This window comes from Carex rostrata, chromosome 2 (assembly GCF_964058835.1).
Source record: "Carex rostrata chromosome 2, lpCarRost1.2, whole genome shotgun sequence".
NCBI classification, from domain to species: Eukaryota; Viridiplantae; Streptophyta; class Magnoliopsida; order Poales; family Cyperaceae; genus Carex; species Carex rostrata.
Window position 1 is genome coordinate 9,536,921 of NC_135919.1, and position 20,394 is coordinate 9,557,314.

The following is a 20,394-nucleotide window of genomic DNA, read 5'->3' on the forward strand; positions in this document are numbered from 1 at the left end:
TAAGAAATTCTAAGAGTGAATGAACCCGCTGGTAAAGAATGAAAATATTGAAATTGCTAGGTGTGAGTACTAAATCATTCTGTACTGATTAGAAATTAAGAAACTGATATCAAGATAAAAAGTTTAGAGTAATTCCGTCAACTTCATTACTACTATTTTAATGATAGATTTTCCATTCTGATATAGTATGATACCAGTAACATTGTTCTAAAAAACACCGCCCAACAACAATTAGCAATTGCCTTGGCAAAGAAAAAAAACATTAGCGTGGTTATTCTCGTCTCTCTTATGTTTTCTTTTTATATTCAAATAAAATATGAAATTGACTTGAAATACACAAAGGAAGCCAGAAACCTATAAGAAACTACCGCCTAAGTTTATTCAACAAAAATGAAACAAAAGAAGGCCCCCTAAAAATTGAATAAGGTTAATGTCCAGTGAAATTTGACAATTTTCTTTGGCTATACGGTGAAGGAGAGAGAGAACAGAGGAGAGGAGGGTATATGTGTCAATTTATTTCTAATATAATTAAATAAGTGATTAAATAATTAAAAAGAGATAAAATAAAGAATATAAAATTTGAATGGGTATATTGAATATTACGGTGTTTTCAGAGAGAAATTGATTATTTTGAAAGTTTGTAAGGGCACAATAGAAATTTTCCCCAAACTTTTACTGCAGCCAAACAGAGCCTAACAGATCAGTCAACACAGTAAAATAAAGATGAGATGCTGTAATTAATAAAGAGCTCCATGTCCCACTTGACCAGACCAACCCCCACCAACTTAAAAGCTGGTATGAGAGAAAAAAAGAAAAAGAGAAAATAAAATAGAGGGAGAAAATTTTGAAGCATCGGCCTCAGACTAAGCGGGAATATTATTTGTTTGCTAAAGAAAGAAACAAAAATCATAACAAGTAGCTTCAGTTGGTATGAATTAGGTCTCTCTCAACTCAACACTCTCTTCACTGTACCGTTGTACCGTTCTCTCTCTCTCTTTTTCTCATTGGTGGTTGTGTATTGTTAAACCTCCAAATCCAACAAGTCATGCCCACTATTTTTCTCCTAAACCTATATATCAATTCTACAAACATTATACACACAAAAATATCAATCCAGTAACACTAACCATGATCAATGTTACCGAATCGGAACGACGGATGCACGACAACACCGACCCAGGTACGGTCATAGCAGAGCTCGAAGGAACACTTCTCAAAGACCCAGATCCATTTCCCTATTTCATGCTAGTAGCCTTCGAGCGAAACTTCGGTCTGATAAGATTCACCACATTGCTACTCCTCTGGCCTCTGTTGAAATTTCTCGAGTTCATCAATCGGTCCGACCTTGGATTACGTGTCATGATGCTCATTGCACTTTCTGGTGCAAGGAAATCGGAGATAGAGGCGTTGTCACGTGCAGTGCTCCCTAAGTTCTTGTTAGATGATGTCGACATGGCAGCATGGAGTGTATTCAGATCATACAAAAGACGGGTCGTAGTGACAAGGTGGCCAAGGGTATTAGTCGAGACGTTTGCTAAGGTGCACCTTGGTGCAGATGAGGTGGTGGGTTGTAAACTTGAAATGAAACGGTGCGGTTACGCTACCGGGCTTGTCGAACAGGATATCCCAATCGAGAACCGGGTGCGTACACTTTTCGAAGGTGATGATGTCCCGAATGTCGGTTTGGGAAGGCTGGAGACGGCTAATTCTTTCATGTCTATTTGCAAGGTGAGTGCAGGAAGTAATTTATTGTCATTATTTAGGAATTTCTTTTTTTAAGGAAATAAACAGAGCTGATTTGGTTTTACGCAGAGCACAATTCATATAGTAATTTCAGTGTCTTTTATTAATCGTGCGTTGCATAAAGTCAAAATAGTTCTGTCAATATTTTTAATCCATTTGTTATTTTTAACCATGAATCATAAATAAATACTAATAATTTTCCTCTAGAATAGCGTAATTTCAATTTCATTAGTTATTATTACATTGCTATATAGAAAAAATAGAAGAAAAAAAACACATTAATAGTTTAATACAAACCTATGCAACATTATATGTTGGTGGACAGGGTGCGTTCAGACTAATAAATATTGAACATGGTACACATTAACAGCAGGACAGGGTACGTTTCGGCTCATAAACAGTAGGGTTATTTTTCTTGTCTTTTTTGGGTAATGTTAGGATTAAGTAGACATTTATGATTGATCGAAATGAATGTCGAAAAAGTGCAAATTTCTTTAGGCCTTTTAATTCGGCTGCCGAAAGTGGGAACAGAGGAGATTTTTTTTTTAAAATAGAATTACTTTGAAATAATTTAATGGAACAAGCACAGACTGTTGGGATTTTCGAAACTAGTCTCCACCGATCCTAGGAATCGGTGGAGCAAAAAAAATACATCGTACTCCGATCCTACGGATCGGTGCAGCCTATTTTTCATCTGCCACAGCACAGGTCACGGTGTGCACGAAAGGTCACACCAAATACCCCTCCACCGATCCACAGGATCGGTGTAGCTTCAAAATAGCCCTTCACTGATCCTGTGGATCGGTGTAGGGTTTTTTTTTTTTTTGATAAACTCATTTTTTATAAAATAGTTAAAGTGGTATAAAATGTCATTTTGGAACTGCTGTTCGTCTAAGATTTCAGATATGACCGTTCATAGTAAACCAAACGAAACGTCAAGATCATATCTAATTTTCTTTTCTGATGAAATCAAGTAATGCATGGGGAACGTTGCATATATTCATCATATCAATTTATAATTGACTTGCAGATTTTTTGGTGCAGCACCAAAGTTTTTATTTTGATCTAACTGATCAAGTAATGCATGGGGAACGTTGCATATATTCATAATACAAAACATCAACCCTCCACCGATCCCTAGGATCGGTGGAGGTCTAATATGGATTTTCTGTAACGTTCTGTGGCAAGAGAATGGTGGGGTGATAAATGGGCTGCACCGATCCTAGGGATCGGTGTAGGATGTAATTTTTTTGCTTCACCGATCCTAAGGATCGGTGGAGGCTAGTTTTCGAAAATTCCAACAGTTTGTGCTTGTTCTATTAAATTATTTCAAAGTAATTCTATTTAAAAAAAAAATCAAAGAGGAAAGCAAAAGCACAATATATATACATTTTAAAAAATAAAAAAGGAACAATGTATGAAGTCCTTTAGAGAATGCTTTTCTATTGAATTAGCTTTTCCAATTAATCACGTCTCAACTTCTTAAAATACAATAATTTCATAATACTGTTGAGATGTCCAATTATTTGTGACCGTTTAGTGATTAATTCGCTCATACTTTGCACACATCCTCAATAATTTGGTGGAAAGAGATATGGTGATTACACGTGTTATATATAAAAAGAGATATGGAAAAAGATATATTTGTATAAACAAGTGATTCATCATTTTACATCATATAAAAAGAGGAATATGCAAAAGTTCCAACATTTTACATCATTTTACATCATATTTGTATAGTCCGATTTTAAATCATCGTCTTCCATTGAACAAATATTGCCATTCCAAAAAAAAAACCAAACTAAATTAACCCATTATAATTAATTAGTCCCCTGTGACCAGCAAAAGTTACACAATTATATTACATAAACATTTTTTAACAATATGCATATTTTGTACAGGAGCAACTGAATCCACCATTTGCACTAAACACTGAGCATGCTGAACCGCAACACCGCCCTGTACCAGTCATATTTCATGACAGCCGATTGGTCCCCCGGCCGACCCCTCTAACATCACTTTTCATAGTCCTTTGGATTCCAATCGGCCTAATAATGGCCTTCATTCGCATTGTTGTCGGCTTGTCGGTCCCAATACGGATCATACCTCATATTGCCCCGATATTTGGTGGTGCAGTGATAATTCGCGGTCGCCCCCCTCCACCGGCAAATTCAAACAACAACAAAGGAGTCTTGTTTGTTTGCACGCACCGCACATTAATGGATCCGGTTGTACTAGCAACAATACTCGGCCGGAAGGTCACAGCCGTCACATATTCCCTCTCTAGATTTTCTGAAATTCTCTCACCGATACCTACGGTGCGGTTGACTCGTGATCGAACAGTAGATGGTGAGAAAATCAAAGATCTACTGGCTGATGGTGACCTCGTCGTGTGCCCTGAGGGGACCACTTGTCGTGAACCATTCTTATTGAGATTTAGCGCATTATTCGCTGAACTTACCGATCGAATTGTGCCGGTTGCGACGAACTACAGAGTAAAGTTGTTCCACCCAACCACTGCACGTAAGTCTAAGGCAATGGACCCGATATTCTTCTTCATGGACCCGCACCCGGTGTACGAGGTAACATTCTTGAACCAGTTGCCAGAAGAAGAGACTTGCGCAGCGGGGAAGAACGCACATGACGTGGCAAACTATGTACAGGGTATGCTTGCAGCTACATTAGGGTTTGAGTGTACAAACTATACACGGAAAGATAAGTACCGTGTGCTCGCTGGTACCGACGGTACGGTGAATGCAAAACCAACAAAGAGCAGCAATTGGGTTGATTGGGTCAAGGGGGCTGTTGGATTTCTGCTGCATTAGGTTTAGACTAGATTCTGATATAGTTTGGTGAGCTGTTTTGAACATGTTATACATTATTTCTTTGCTTTGGTATGGTTAAGTAACAAATGTGTTGATTTAATTAATGTTTATTTAATAAAGGTTAATTTGATTGACAATGCCTCAACCTAGGATTGATGTGTTGCTCATGTATTGAACTAAACAATGTTTATATAGTTTATATAGTTTATATAGTTTATATAGTTTATACTTTACTAGAGTACAAATTAAGAAAGCACTTTTCTTTGATTTATACTCTTTTAAAACCTGTAAAATAAAATTCTGTGTAACAGAATCAGATTGTTGCTTCTCCTTTTCGCTTCTTCGTAATTATTTCCTTAAATTGAAATGCACCAAACAATACACCATTCACCTTTTTAAGCCGAGTTTTTTAAAAATACCCAAATTTATTAATATTTTATTATAAATAACCAGATGTTTGACAAAATTATATTTTTACCTAAACCATAAGGAAATCTTACGGTTTGGATTAAAAATTCAAACCGTAAGATTTCCTTACGGGTTGGATTTTTTTTTTTTTTGCCCAAATTTGCACCTCTGATTAACATATCAAAACACCTTCAAAAATCATGAAAATTTACCGAAATACATTCTTGACTTCATAGAATAAGACTGTAAATTTTCATACAAAATCTCAAAACAGATCGTGAGATATCGCCTCTCAAAAATTGCCCGAACTGCTGAAGGAGTGCTTCTAAGCCCAACTTTGCACCTCTGATTAACATATCAAAACACCTTCAAAAATCATGAAAATTTACCGACATGCATTCTTGACTTCATAGAATAATACTGTAAAGTTTCATACAAAATCTCAAAACAGATCGTGAGATATCGCCTCTCAAAAATTGTCCGAACTGCTGAAAGAGTGCTTCTGAGTCCAAATTTGCACCTCTGATTAACATATCAAAACACCTTAAAAAATCATGAAAATTTACCGAAATACATTCTTGACTTCATAGAATAAGACTGTAAATTTTCATACAAAATCTCAAAACAGATCGTGAGATATCGCCTCTCAAAAATTGCCCGAACTGCTGAAGGAGTGCTTCTGAGCCCAAATTTGCACCTCTGATTAACATATCAAAACACCTTAAAAAATCATGAAAATTTACCGACATGCATTCTTGACTTTATAGAATAAGACTGTGAAGTTTCATACAAAATCTCAAAACAGATCAAGATATCGGCTCTCAAAAATTGCTCGAACTGCTGAAGGAGTGCTTCTGAGCCCAAATTTGCACCTCTGATTAACATATCAAAACACCTTCAAAAATTATGAAAATTTACCGACATGCATTCTTGACTTCATAGAATAAGACTGTGAAGTTTCATACAAAATCACAAAACAGATCGTGAGATATCGGCTCTCAAAAATTACCCGAACTGCTGAAAGAGTGTTTCTGTTTTGATATGTTAATCAGAGTTGCAAATTTGGACTCAGAAACACTCCTTCATCAGTTCGGACAATTTTTGAGAGCCGATATCTCACGATCTGTTTTGTGATTTTGTATGAAACTTCACAATCTTGTTCTATGAAGTCAAGAATGTATGTCAGTAAATTTTCATGATTTTTAAAGGTGTGTTGATATGTTAATCAGAGGTGCAACTTTGGGCTCAGAAGCACTCCTTCAGCAGTTCGGGCAATTTTTGAGAGTCGATATCTCACGATCTGTTTTGAGATTTTGTATGAAACTTCACAGTTTTATTCTATGAAGTCAAAAATGCATGTCGGTAAATTTTCATGATTTTTGAAGGTGTTTTGATATGTTAATCAAAGGTGCAAATTTGGGCTCAGAAGCACTCCTTCAGCAATTCGGGCAATTTTTGAGAGCCGATATCTCATGATCTGTTTTTTGATTTTGTATGAAACTTAATAGTCTTGTTCTATGAAGTCAAGAATGCATGTCAGTAAATTTTCATGATTTTTAAAGGTGTTTTGATATGTTAATCAGAGGTGCAAATTTGGGCTTAGAAGCACTCTTTCAGCAGTTCGGGCAATTTTTGAGATGCGATATCTCACGATCTGTTTTGAGATTTTGTATGAAACTTCACAGTCTTATTCTATGAAGTCAAAAATGCATGTCGGTAAATTTTCATGATTTTTGAAGATGTTTTGATATGTTAACCAGAGGTGCAAAATTGGGCTAAAAAAAAAAAGCAAAAAAAATAAATAAATAAAAAATCCAAACCGTAAGATTTCCTTACGGTTTGGATAAAAATATAATTTTGCCAAACATCTGGTTATTTATAATAAAATATTAATAAATTTGGATATTTTTTAAAAACTCGGCTTTTTAAGGGTAGGGGTTTAATTTCTCAATTTAATTTTTATATGTAATGTAAACTTTCTCCATTTTTAATAACTTGAATTTGAATCTGGAATCCAAACTCAAATTTTGAAGTTGCTTTAGGGGATCCAAATTGGGGCTGGGCTGAGGAAGCCTTATTAGGTGCTGGAAGCCTTTCTCTTTGCTAAGGATGTTGCTATATATCTCAACATATTTGGGCTTTACTTTGGACATAGGAGCGTACCTTTGAACTATTTCTCAAAATTATTTTTGAGAAAATTGAACATTAGTAATAGAAAAATCTACCAAATTAGTGAAACCCTTTCCTTTTTTAAATGAATCAATTGCAAGTTTGCGCAAGTACATGGGGGCTTTTACTTTTCTTTTTTTTATTTGTGAAGTTCTATCCAATTTTGTGGTAGTACTTATCTGTTAGCTACAACTTAAGTTTACTTAAAGATTCAACCCAATTCAACTGTAAAATAAAAAAAGGAACCGCGTTTAAAGATGATAATTGTCAAGAATGGGATTCGAACCCATGCCCTTTCGGACCAGTACCTGAAACTGGCGCCTTAGACCAACTCGGCCATCTTGACATCTTTGATAGAAAATCAACATTATAATATAAGACCAAAATAACTAACTTCCGCTCAATACACTGTAAATTATAAACTTCTGAGGTGAAAACAGGAAAAATGAAAAAGGTTGTGACTGGAGGCTGGCTTTTTCATTTGAATCAACTTGCACTAGTTCGTATCATTTAGTGCATGTTTTGAGTTTGAAATTCCAACAGTCCTAATCAAATTTAAACTAATATATTCTAATTTAAAAATTTACGGATCTTTTTTAATATTCACACAGATACAGATCGGACGATCTATGCATTCGGTGTTCGGCGCCTTTTTCATTTTGTTAAATGTGCAAAATTGCTATTTTTTATCATAGATAATGATTCTTTTTTTTTTGGGTGAAAGCCCGTAGGCAGTATTGATAAAAAAAAATTATAAAATAATTATTACATAAGATTAGACAACGAGTGTTTTTTGAAAACATATAGTCAAACAAAACTAAAAATGCACCTGTAGACACAAATTTGATCATCCTTACTTGATTAGAGAGATAGGAGTCGAGTGATAGTTTCATCTGTATGCATATCACAGTTGAGAAGACACTGAATCCAAACAAGACCGGAAATTGAATCAATCGAACCAGGACAGTCACCTCTAAGCAGAAAGATAAGAAGAGATGCATAAGAAGTAGCACAAAAACAATACACAAACATCAAACCAAAAACGAAAGATATACATATTGTACACAGACGGGAGACCACTCGCCCTTCTATCACCGAAGAGGAGAAAACACCTGCAACTGATCCATTACTTCAGTCTTACACCCATCAGGAGAAGATAGGAGGGGTAGAGGTGGCCATATAATAAAGGAACACATAGATTCTATTGGAGATATTAATGGGTGTAAATTGTAGGAGTTGACCAACAATGTAGTGGTGTGGTAGGTAGGAGATGTTTAATGGAATTGTTTAGGATTAATCATAATCAAGTCTATAAATATGCGTCATGTCATTGTATTCAAATACCATCAATACAAATTCTCTCTTTTCTTAAATCCTATTATGGCATCAGAACCCTAGGTGGCACTGAAAAAGAGCTCCTTCTCTCTCTACCTTCTTCTACCTTCAAGAAGATCAAACTTGACGATTCAAATCGCAAAAACGATGGCATTGAGATATTGGCATTGGCCTTCTTCTTTTTGGAGCAACCTCAAAATTGCTTCCGCACTTCCATCACCGAAGAGGAGAAAACACCTGCGACTGATCTATTACTTCAGTCTTACACCCATCAGGAGAAGATAAGAGGGGTAGAGGTGGCCATATAATAGAGGAACACATAGATTGTATTGGAGATATTAATGGGTGTAAATTGTAGGAGTTGACTAACAATCTAGTGGTGTGGTAGGTAGGAGATGTTTAATGGAGTTATTTAAAATTAATCATAGTTAAGTCTATAAATAGACGTCATATCATTGTATTCAAATACAAAACATCAATACAAATTCTCTCTTTTCTTAAATCCTATTCTAGTATCAGAACTCTATATGGCACTGGAAAAGAGCTCCTCTCTCTACCTTCTTCTACCTTCAAGGAGATCAAACTTGACGATTCAAATCGCAAAAACAATGGCATTGAGATATTGGTATTGACCTTCTTCTTGGAGCAAGCTCAAAATTGCTTTCGCGCCATGTTTCGCTTGAGGGGGGCATAATAGAGGAACACATAGATTGTATTGGAGATATTAATTGATGTAAATTGTAGGAGTTGATTAATAATATAGTGCTGATAGGTAGGAGATATTTAGTGGAGTTGTTTAGAATTAATCATAATCAAGTCTATAAATAACTATCATGTCATTGTATTCAAATACACAATATTAATACACATTCTTTCTTTTCTTAAACTCTATTACCATAACTTTTTCCTTTCCTGATCGCCTCGAGTCGCCTTCCTTTTCTCACCGCTTTAGGCACCGTTTTTTTATTTATTTAATCATTCGAGGATAATGAAAATAATTAGAGCAAAGAACAGGGGTGTAATCTTGGATTTTTTTTTTTTTTCATAGCACTCCTCCTCTTTTAATTAAAAATATTGGACTTACGAATTATAAAATATTGTTGAAGCAAAATCGGATTGCAATTAAGAGCTAAAAGGAGCAGACAATATTTCAAGTCACACTTCAGTACCCTTTCATTTTTTTTCTTCTTTATATAACGAACACAGATGTCAACCGACTCTGATGCAAATGTGGTATGTATGTTTAGTGAATATGGAGATAATCACATAAATCGCATCTGATCAAATGTTGATACTTAAATGGATATTTTTGGGTGCTAAATTACGGAAATGTATTGCGGCGGGTACAAGCACTTGCATACAAGAGGTTAAAACATTTGAATCCGATATATTGTCCTCAAACACCGGTTTTCGGATTTTTTTTTTTTTTTTTTTCAAAACTAACTGTTGCGATTTTGAAAGTGTATGTAATCCTCTTATTAGAATTTATAAATTTCAATACGTAATTTTATGAATATGTTAACTGGATGATGTAAAAACAAGCGAGTTTTCATTATCTTGTGGTCTCTAATCAAAGCTAGCAACTGCTTTGACCGAGACAATCTGGACTACTTGTAGAACTTTGACCGGGACCACTTCTAGAAATTTTTAATGACTTTTCGAAACTAGCAACTAATTCGGAACTACTTTAAACTATGTAAATTGTCTCTTTAAATTTTGTAAACCGTTTCTTTGAATACTGTAAAACGGAAAAAAAAATCAAAATTTTATTTTTTTAGATATGCATCTAGATGTTATTTTCAATTGTTTTATTTTTTTTTAAATCATATCACATAACTCTGTAGACTGAAGCCTTAAATTCTAATTATGTCATCATCCAAAAATTACAATTAATTTTTTGAATTCTGCAAACATTATTACATAACTCTGTAAACTGAATCTTTAAATTTTGTGAACTTAAATTGTAAATTGTAATATTTTTTAATATTCTGCATCCAAAACTACAATTTTATGTTTTGAATTATGTAAACCGTTTCACATAACTATGTAAAATGAAGCTTTGAATTTTATAAACCTAAAACCTTTTTCAGATTGTGCCTCAACTTCTTCAGCCATATGTTAGCTCCCGGTGGCAATGCAAGATGAGAGAATCTGAAAGTATGTCTACCTCCGCCACTGGACGACACTCGGTTGTGCTCGTGCTCGATTGAGATCAACAATTGCATCAAGCGAGAGAGAGAAGTTGAAGAGAGAGAAAAGATTGATTGGAAGGATAGAAGAGAAGAGACAGGAGAAAGAGATTGGGAAATATGAGAGAAAAAATATTGATCAGGAGGGAAGAGAAGAAAATTGTTTTTAACTGTTCGAAGAAGTAAATAAGTTCAGAAAAAAAAATCTAGTGGGGACATTAAAATTGTTAAAGAATGAGTTGAAATTTTTTGAAAAAAATACGAGGAAAGATAAATGGATATAATACCTTTTCACAAAACATTATTACGTTTTGTCCCCAAACTTTACTCTGAAAAGAATATTAATTACAAAAGAAAAACATTTGATTTTGAAATAAGGTAATTTCTATAATATTTTTTTTTGCTTTCAACGAAATTAGAAATAAATAAAATTTTATCTAAAATATTCGAAAATATATATTATAGAAAGTAACATAATCAATCATGCAAAATTTTATGCAGAGGAATGCAAAACAATTGTACCATTTTAAGAGTTCTTTTACCTCTTTAGGCATAAAAAAACACAAAAAATGTTAGATAAGAATTATATAAGAAGTAAGAAATCAAATCAGATAATACATACATGACATGACATAGTTATGTAGTTTAAAAATTTAGCTTCCAAACAGGGGATGGAATCCATTGATAATCATGACAACGTTTTAGCGAAACAAGTCAAAGAATTTTGAAGAGTAAAAAGAAATATTGATTGTTATTAGCCCTACAAATTGACGAAATTGACGGTGTATCAAATTTGTCGCGCGTTTGATATTTTATTAAAAAAAATGTTAAATTTGAAATTTTGTAAATTTCAACTTATTTAATAGATGATAGAACTTACATCGAATTCTATCGATTTTTATATATACATCTACTAGAAAATAAATCAATTGCCGTATAATGTGCATAAATAGAAATCGCATTATAGGTGTTGAATTTTAGAATTATAAATTATATGCACTATAGTCGAAATTATTAGGATAATTTGTTGTATTCGTATTCCGTACCTACCTGAAAATTAATTTATACCCTATTAAAAAAAAGAACCAAAAAATCATGTTTTGAGGGATTTTGAAAAATACTAGAACTTTCAAGTCAATCTGCGGTCTTATTTTTGGGAGGACTCATATTAGTTTGAAGGCCCCTTAAAAACCTAAATATATTTAATATTATAGAGTAGTTTTTAGGTTTTTGATGGGCCACCAAACCAATATGTGACTCCTTAAGAATGGAGCTGCAAATTGACTTGACGGCCTGGTATTTTTCGAAATCCCCCAAACATAGTTTTTTAGTTTTTTTTTTTTTCTAATATTGTATAAATAAAAATTTCAGATACCCTACTCCCTACATATACATCTGATTCACCGAATTTTTTTTTATAAATATCCAAAAAATAATTAAATTTCAAAAGCTAACCAAAGTTGTGCAGGATTTCGAAATCTACCCAAACTGCAAATTTTTTTTGCGGCAATTCAGTCTAAAACAGCAAAAAAAAATTTGCGGTTTTATAATTCCAAAACCAATGGTTTAAAAAAAAAAACCGCAAAAAAATTCTGCGGTTACATTTTTTTATTTTTCAGATTTTTTTTTATTTAAATAGAAATATTTATAATTTATTTATTTTTTGTATTGAAATATTAGAAATATTTAATATATTTCTTTGAAAATAGATGGAATATTGTATAATTTGATTTATTAGAAAGACTGCTATAAATAACCTGAATCAACATTTTTCTTGACAGATTTTTTGCAGCTGTAAGAAAAAATAATATATTTCTCTATGAGTTATTGGAAAAAAAAATAAAAATGCTTGGATTTTGAGTTATTGATCCGGTTTAAAAGTTGCTTCTAGGTAATACATAAAATATTTGTGATCCTTGTAGTACATTTAATTTATAAAAAGTTGTATCTATTTTGAGAATTCTTTTTAATAACAATCATTAAATAACTTAATTTTTTTGTTTTTTTCAAAAATAGATATAACTTTTTATAAATTAAATGTACTAGAAGGATCACAATATTTGCTGTATTACCTAGAAATGACTTTTAAACCGGAATCAATAACTCAGAATTCAAGCATTTTTTTTTTCAATAACTCATAAAGAAATATATTAATTTTTGTTAGAACAGCAAAAAATCCGGCATGAAAAATGTTGATTCTGGTAATTTGTAGCAGTCTTTCTAATAAATCAAATTATATAGTATTTCGTCTATTTTCAAAGAAATATATTAAATATTTATAATATTTCTATACAAAAAATAAATAAATTATAAATATTTCTATTTAAATAAAAAAAATCTGAAAAATGAAAAAAAAATTGGAACCATAAAATTTTTTTGCGGTTTTTCTTCTTTTTTGTTTTTTTTAAACCGCTGTTTTTGGAAAAACGGCAAAAGAATTTTGAGGTTTTTTTTAAACCGCTGATTTTGGAAAAACCGTAATTTTTTTTTGCTTTTTTAGACTAAATTACTGCAAAAAAATTTCGCTTCGTTATGGATAGATTTCGAAATCCGGTGCAACTTTAGTTAATTTTTTAAAATTTAACTATTTTTTTGAATATTTATAAAAAAAATTCGGTCTGTTTCGTTTCCATCAATAATTATAAATCAGTCGGTGGTCAGCTTTCTTGAATGCTTATGGGGTCATACTCATACATACACGAGTCCGTCGATCTTTTTATATATATATTTTATTAACAATGAGTGTTCATCGTTTTTTTAGAGATCAGGTCAACTGCATCTTGCAGCATTTGACGGATCTTTTGTATGCATATTTTCTGCAACGGGTGGTTGTCATGTGAGCATCAATATGGAAGGAGAAGGCATAGTGACAAATGAATTATTCGGGTTCGGTTCGATGATGTCAAAAATTCGTGATTTGGAAATAATTCAGGTATAATTCGAGAATGATTTGAAATTATTCAGATCAGAAATTTTAGTTTTGCAAGAGAGCAAAAAAAAAACAAAATTGTCCTGGGAAAAATTCACGAATAATTCGGAAAATTAAAAAAAAAATCATAAAAACCGCGAATTATTCGGGTTTAATTCAGTCAAAGTTCAGTCAACTGAATAATTCGGCGTTCGATTCAGTGTCACTCAAAAAATGAATTATTCGAGTATAATTTGGATATAATTCGCCAATCTTGTGACTATGGGAGAAGGAACCCTCAAGTTATTGTATAGCTATTTTTCCTAGAAATCGCAAGTACGAAGTGAGCTAAAAATACATTTCATAGCCATTTATTTTTTTCCTGTTTCAAACTTTACAATTAAGTTTCTAATTTCATGATTCTTTCAAAAAGAATAATCCTCTAGTTATTTTATAGCTGTTTATTAAAAAATTGAACTAAAAACATACATTTAATTTCTGTTCGGTTTTTATTGTTTCTGTGGGAAAAAGAAATTCAATCAGAGAATTTTTTTTTTTTTTTTACACACATAGTATTTCGGCCATTCAAATTAAATTCGAACTCAAGCCTATTTTTGTTTCCGGCTGACAGCCAAACATGTCCTTATTGTGAAGGATTCGCTACACATGAAGCCCTCATCTTTAACAAAGAAACTTAAAATAGAAGCCAAGAAGAAGCAAAGAGACGCACGTTTGGAAACATCCATTTGCAATCATTGAAAGCCTAATTATCCGCCAGCTGTCTACATGAAAATTGATTATTTCACAAGTCTTTTTAGGATGACATCAAACTTCAAATTTTTGTTATGGGATTTGATTGAAAGCGAATGCAAGTAATTATCAAAACAGAAAGGAAGTGTTGCAAATTAAATGTTGAAAACGAACCGAGTCAATTTTGGATAGAAATCAACTATCAAGGACATGGAATGTCAAATTTTTAAATCAATAATTGTCACACAGTACCATAACTTTTTTATAACCCGTCCTTTTTATTCGGTGCCTTCCGACAAATATGAATGAAATCCTGTTTCGTGCAAGTTATACCTCAAAGAGATTTGTTGCAAACATGGGTACTTCAGTACTTGTTTTCCAAATTATTCAAATTGACGACGACAGACAAACGAGAAAGCATTATTGTTAGATACCGATAGTAAATTTTTTTTTTTTTTTGCAAATCGAGTAGTTTCGATTTATTTTAATATTACTATGGAGAAACGAGAGACGGAGTCAAACTTTCAAATTATAGGTATCAAACAAAAAAAATTCTATGGAGAATAGAGATTAACTTGACCATACCAAATTATTTTACTCTAAATTATATAAAAAAATGATACGTAAAATACAAAAAAAATAAGAAAAATGGAGGTCAATTGACCCTCATTCTCTCTTCTTCCTTCCGCCACTGAAGAAAACACTAATTAATAGAAGTCGTCGAGTCCGAAACTACCAATACATGTGTAAATTAGAAGTACAATTGGTTGCTTGATCATCTTGTACTTTTTTCCTTCATTTTTTCAATTTTAAGTAATTGCTAGTTATAAGTTACAAAAAAGTTTCTTCACGGCCTCGATAATTATTGTTAGATAAATTGTGCAAGTTACTAACGTAAAGCTGGGTTTAAGAATAGCTCAGGAAATGTGCTATTCTGCTATTCCAACGAAAAGCTGGGTTAGCAAATTTTTCATATGGCTGGGTTAGCAATATTAATAAAATAATAGCCTACCCATATTATTTTAGATTAAATATTATATCATAGTCATTTAAATAATAAATATAATATAATATTAGTTTAAATATTATATTAAATAAATATAATACTATATTAGATTAGTATTAAATAAAATATTATATTAAATATAATATAATATTAGTTTAAATATTAAATGTAATACAGTATTAGTTTAAATGTTAAATGTAATATAATATTAGTTTAAATATTAAATGTAATATAATATTAATTTAAATATTAGATTAATAATTAAATAACTATAATATCAAATTAGATTAATATTAAATAAAATATTAATTTAAATATTATATTAGTATTAAATAAATATAATATATATTTTTTTAATATTAAATAAATATAATATAATATTTTTTGAATATTAAATGTAATATAATATTACTTTAAATATTAGATTGGTATTAAACTAAATATTAAATTAAATATTAAATTAAATATTAAATTAAAAATAAAATAATATTAGTTTAAATATTAATATAATATAATATTAATTTAAATATTAGATTGAAGTATTATTGAAAAATATGATGCTTTATATATATTTAACAAGTCATTATAAATATAAAAGTTAGTTGAAAAAATAAAAACAAATAAATCATTATTATATTTCTTCCCTTCATTTGCTATTCCTAACATACAATCCAAACAACATTTCTACAAATTCGGAATAGCCAAAGTTAGTGCTATTCTTGAATCCCTTGGATTAGCACTATTCTCAATCACTAATCCAAAAATCGCTATTCTTGAGCTATTCCTTGCATGATCCAAACGCACCGAGTTTCACGGGTTTTTTTGCTTTTTTTTAAAAAAAAAAAATCAAGAAAAGAGATCCACTTACAACGTCTTCAAAAGTTTTCAAAAGTCCAAAATGTCGATACAAACCGTTCAACATGATGGATTATGGATATATTAAAATATATTTAATGATCAAATTTTATATTTTTTGAATTTTGTTACTATTTATTAAGTATTTTACAAAATTGTTATTTTCAAACTATTAAATTTTTTTGTACTCTTAATAAATAGTAAAAAAATTCAAGTACATTTTAATATATCTATCGCGTTGAACGGTTTGAATCGACTGTTTAAACTTTAAAAATATAGAATGTAATCCGGTATCACAAAAAAATAGTGTAAGTGGATCCCTCCTCTTTAGATAAAAGTATTAATGAAGTCACTTGATTGAAATTAATAAAAAATTAAAAGACTAACGATGAACAAATTAAATTTGAATGACAAATTCGTAAAAAAAAATAATAATAATAATCTACTACAAAATTTATCCATTATTTATTTTTTCCTTTTTTTAGTTTTGCGGTTGTTAGAAAATAAATATAAATAAGACAGCCGGCCCTCACGGGAAAGCTAAATCCTGTAAAAATAAAAACGGTGTTCAGTTCAGTTCGGGTCTCAATTATTTGAATTATAATTTTGAAAAGAGAAGGGTTCAAATGCATCAAAATTTTTGTGCACTCAAATGCACCTTATCTTTTATCTCTGTTTTCAAAATCAAAACAGTCAATCCGAACCGTTAGATGTGATCTATATATTAAGATGTGCTTGGAGACCAAATTTTACATTTTTTGAAATTTTTTTACTATTTATTAAGACATTTTGAAAATCGCTGATCCAATGGTCCAGAAAATGTAAAATTAGCGATTTTCAATGTGACTTAATAAATAGTAAAAAAATTTCAAAAAATGTAAAATTTGGTCTCCAAGCACATCTTAATATACATATCGCATCTAATGATTCGGATTGACTATTCAGACTTTAAAAATAGAGAAAAACAATTTAAAATATAAGATGCATTTGGATGCACAAAAATTTGAGTGCATTTCATTCCTCCTCCTTGGAAAAACCAAAACCTCGAAAAAGAACAATTTGATTCTGTTGGTTGTCTCCGAACTGCTGTCCGCGGCACTATCTCGAACATAGTTATATAACCTTAACTGTACCCCGCAAGGCAGAAAGCCACAAAGCATGCAAGAAACCTCCAGACGAGAAGACAGCTGTATGGTCACCTTTTTTAACCTTCATTTGTTTACTTCTCCTCGTCGTCTCTTTGGAAGTGCTTTTTGTGACAACCCATGTTTTGAAATTGAAACCCAACCAAGGGTTAATAAGTGCGTGATCGTAATTGGTCGAAAACGCTGTACGCTGTTATATGTTGGTTTTGGAGAAACAACAGCGCCGCACGGATGCCTGTGTAGCTCGTGAATGAATGAATGAGAAGCACTCTGGAAATTCATGGACGAGAGCGTCTTTAATTTATTAGATGCTGTCAGTTTTTCTACCGTGTGAGTTTAAATGAACTTGCACAGGCTGTACCTCAAACCCTCAGTAACAGACACTGGTAAGTAGCAACGCATTAACTCAAAATAAATTTACCCTGTCGATAACAAGTTTGATTAAGTTGCTGAATTAGTACAGAGTTCTCTGGCCGTCAATAATTCATCAGTACTAAGGCTGCAAACGAATCGAACCCGAATCTAACTTACTTTAGTTTGAGTTTGGTTTGAATTAATTTCAAATTAATTTTTTTACGAACTTTTTTACAATAAGAAAAAGTGATCCTAGTCGCCAAAAGCGAAAGGTGAAAGTCGTATAGAGTTTTAGAATTGAGAATGAGGATCACGACTTATGAGTTATGACTTGAGATTGGGCGGCTTTATGTTTTAACTTTTAAGTTATTAGCGGAAATCAACTGTGCGCGTTACTTTGAAATTTGAACTAGAATAGTTCGCAAACCTATTTCAAACAAACCAGGTTCAGTTTGAATTAATTTCGAACTATTTTCAATCAAATTTTTTACGAACTTTTTCGAATCAAACTAGAATCGAATCACAAACTACAATTTTTTTTTGCAACCCTATTCATCATTGTTCACGGGCGGAACCAAACTTTTAAGTTATGGAAATTAAATATAGATAGAAGTCAGTCATATAAAATTTTCATACTGCGAATAGAGGTTAATATTACCATATTTACAACATTTTATTCTATAAGATATAAAAATTTATGTATAAGTACAAAAAAATTCAAAATAAATAGAGATCAAATGACCTCTATTCCTTAAATATAGCCCCACTTCTGTCACTGTTCAAAAGAATGTGAAACAAAGAACTATTATTATTTTTAGGAAAGGGACACTTTAACTTCTTTTATCTAATTACGGCTGGAAAAGAAAACGGTAAAGATTTTTAAAGTGAAATATATTTCTTTATGTTATTTATGAGAAGATTGTTGTAAATAAAAGATGAAATTTAATTTTATTAAAGACCTATGAACAACTCACAGTATCAAATCGATAAAAATATTTAATTTATGTGGGACTCGCAAATACAAATGAGCTGGTTCAGCTCGGTTAAAATAAAGTTGGACTCGTTCTAATAGATCCAAAGTTGACCACGGTAGAAAGACGATGTTGACCACGGTACAAAGTTGAATGATGTTGACCAAATGTCAAAATGGAGATAGAGGAAAGAAGACAGTAGCGTTGATCCAAATTCCAAGGGGTTGAAAGTTGAAAATATGAAAGGTGCAAAACGACAGAAGCAAGGACAGTGATGGAGACGGTGATATTTTCTCCACTTCGCTTTGCCTGAATTCGTATTCTCTGAGGTACCCTTTATTTTGCGTGGCTTTCTGGACAATCTCAAGCGTTGAAAGACGTTCTCCACGAATCTTAAAGCTCAAAAAATACTGGCCCCTACGTCAGTCCCGAATAGGCACATGACACGTCGGTCACGCAAAATATGAGATATCTCAGAGGATACGCACCCTTTGCCTTGCCAGTTGCCACTTGCCAGCAAAGCATGTTCTCCTGTGGCGGCTTCCTCTCTGTCCCGCACTGGGTCCATCCTACTGCATATTTCCTATAAACAGTATTCAAAATATCTACATTCATTTAAATAATAGTTTATAATTAATATTATATGAATAATCTATTTTATTTAATGCACGTGTTTTCTATAAGAAATGATAAGTTTTATATGAAATTAATTATTCAAGATGTATACTTATAATATTGCATTTTTTTTATAAGATACGTATATTTAATTTGTAAACTTATTTTAATCGATTTCAAAGATATTTTTAAATGTGCCCTCTTAATTTTATTATTTGATTGTGTTGATATACAAGATATAATTATATGTTAAGTAGATATTTTTTTTAGATTCTAGAATGTGCCAGTTTCTTTTTTTAGATCAAAATTTGTTCTTATTCTCAGAGAATACGAGAACCCTCTTATTTTTTTGTGTCTCTCTCCTTGTTATTTCTCTTCTCCCTATCTCTCTTTTCTATAAGAGAGAGAGACAATGAAAAAAATGGGGATCTTCCTATTATTTAAAAATAGGAGCAGATATTATTATTCCCGTTTTTTAATTACTACACGGCCTACACCTGCTATTTTAATGTAAAGTTATTACATATATAATTACAAATGTAATTTTGCAATATGAAAAATTTATAATTAATATGAATAATAATATCTCAATCTTATACATAATTAATGTACTCCTGAAAAAAATAAAAATAAACATGAGACAATAATATCTTTATTTTTTTAGGATCAACCATATAAATAAATGATTGCAAAGACTTTGTACACAAAAGAACAAATTGTACGTCACCCTCACTGCATCTTCTTTCTTTCTTTTTAAACTCGGAGCAGGAAATTTTTTATTCATAGAAATTGAAAAAAGGTAGAGAGAGAAATAGAAAGAGCGAAGATTTTGTGATATTAATAGAAAGATCGGTACAGATTTTACCGATCTTAATAATCAAAACACTTAGAATAGGCATAATTTCTACTCATCCTAACTTATTTTGGATCTTCTGTGAAGACAGTGTTTGAGAAGATCAAGAATTGATCTGTTGCTATTCCTGTTTTGAAGACGGTGTCACAGAAGATCCAAAATAAGTTAGGATGGGTAGAAATTCTGCCTATCTTAACTGTTTTAATTGTTATAATCGGTAAAATCTGTACCGATCTTTCTACCAATATTACAAAACCTGTACTCTTTC

At 31.7% G+C, this 20,394-nt stretch overlaps 1 protein-coding gene and 1 non-coding gene across 2 annotated transcripts; one reads left to right on the forward strand and one right to left on the reverse strand.

Annotated features, from left to right (window-relative positions):
- The first annotated feature begins 1,057 nt into the window (after nt 1–1,057).
- On the forward strand, nt 1,058–4,700 carry LOC144573470 (glycerol-3-phosphate acyltransferase 5-like). Its single transcript, XM_078323254.1, has 2 exons — nt 1,058–1,728; nt 3,645–4,700. Exons 1-2 carry the CDS (start codon nt 1,129–1,131, stop codon nt 4,566–4,568), a joined length of 1,524 nt encoding a protein of 507 aa, XP_078179380.1. The 5' UTR covers nt 1,058–1,128; the 3' UTR covers nt 4,569–4,700.
- Nucleotides 4,701–7,410: 2,710 nt separating this feature from the next.
- On the reverse strand, nt 7,411–7,491 carry TRNAL-CAG (transfer RNA leucine (anticodon CAG)). The gene has a single exon. It is a non-coding gene; the product is annotated as a tRNA-Leu (tRNA).
- Nucleotides 7,492–20,394: the final 12,903 nt, after the last annotated feature.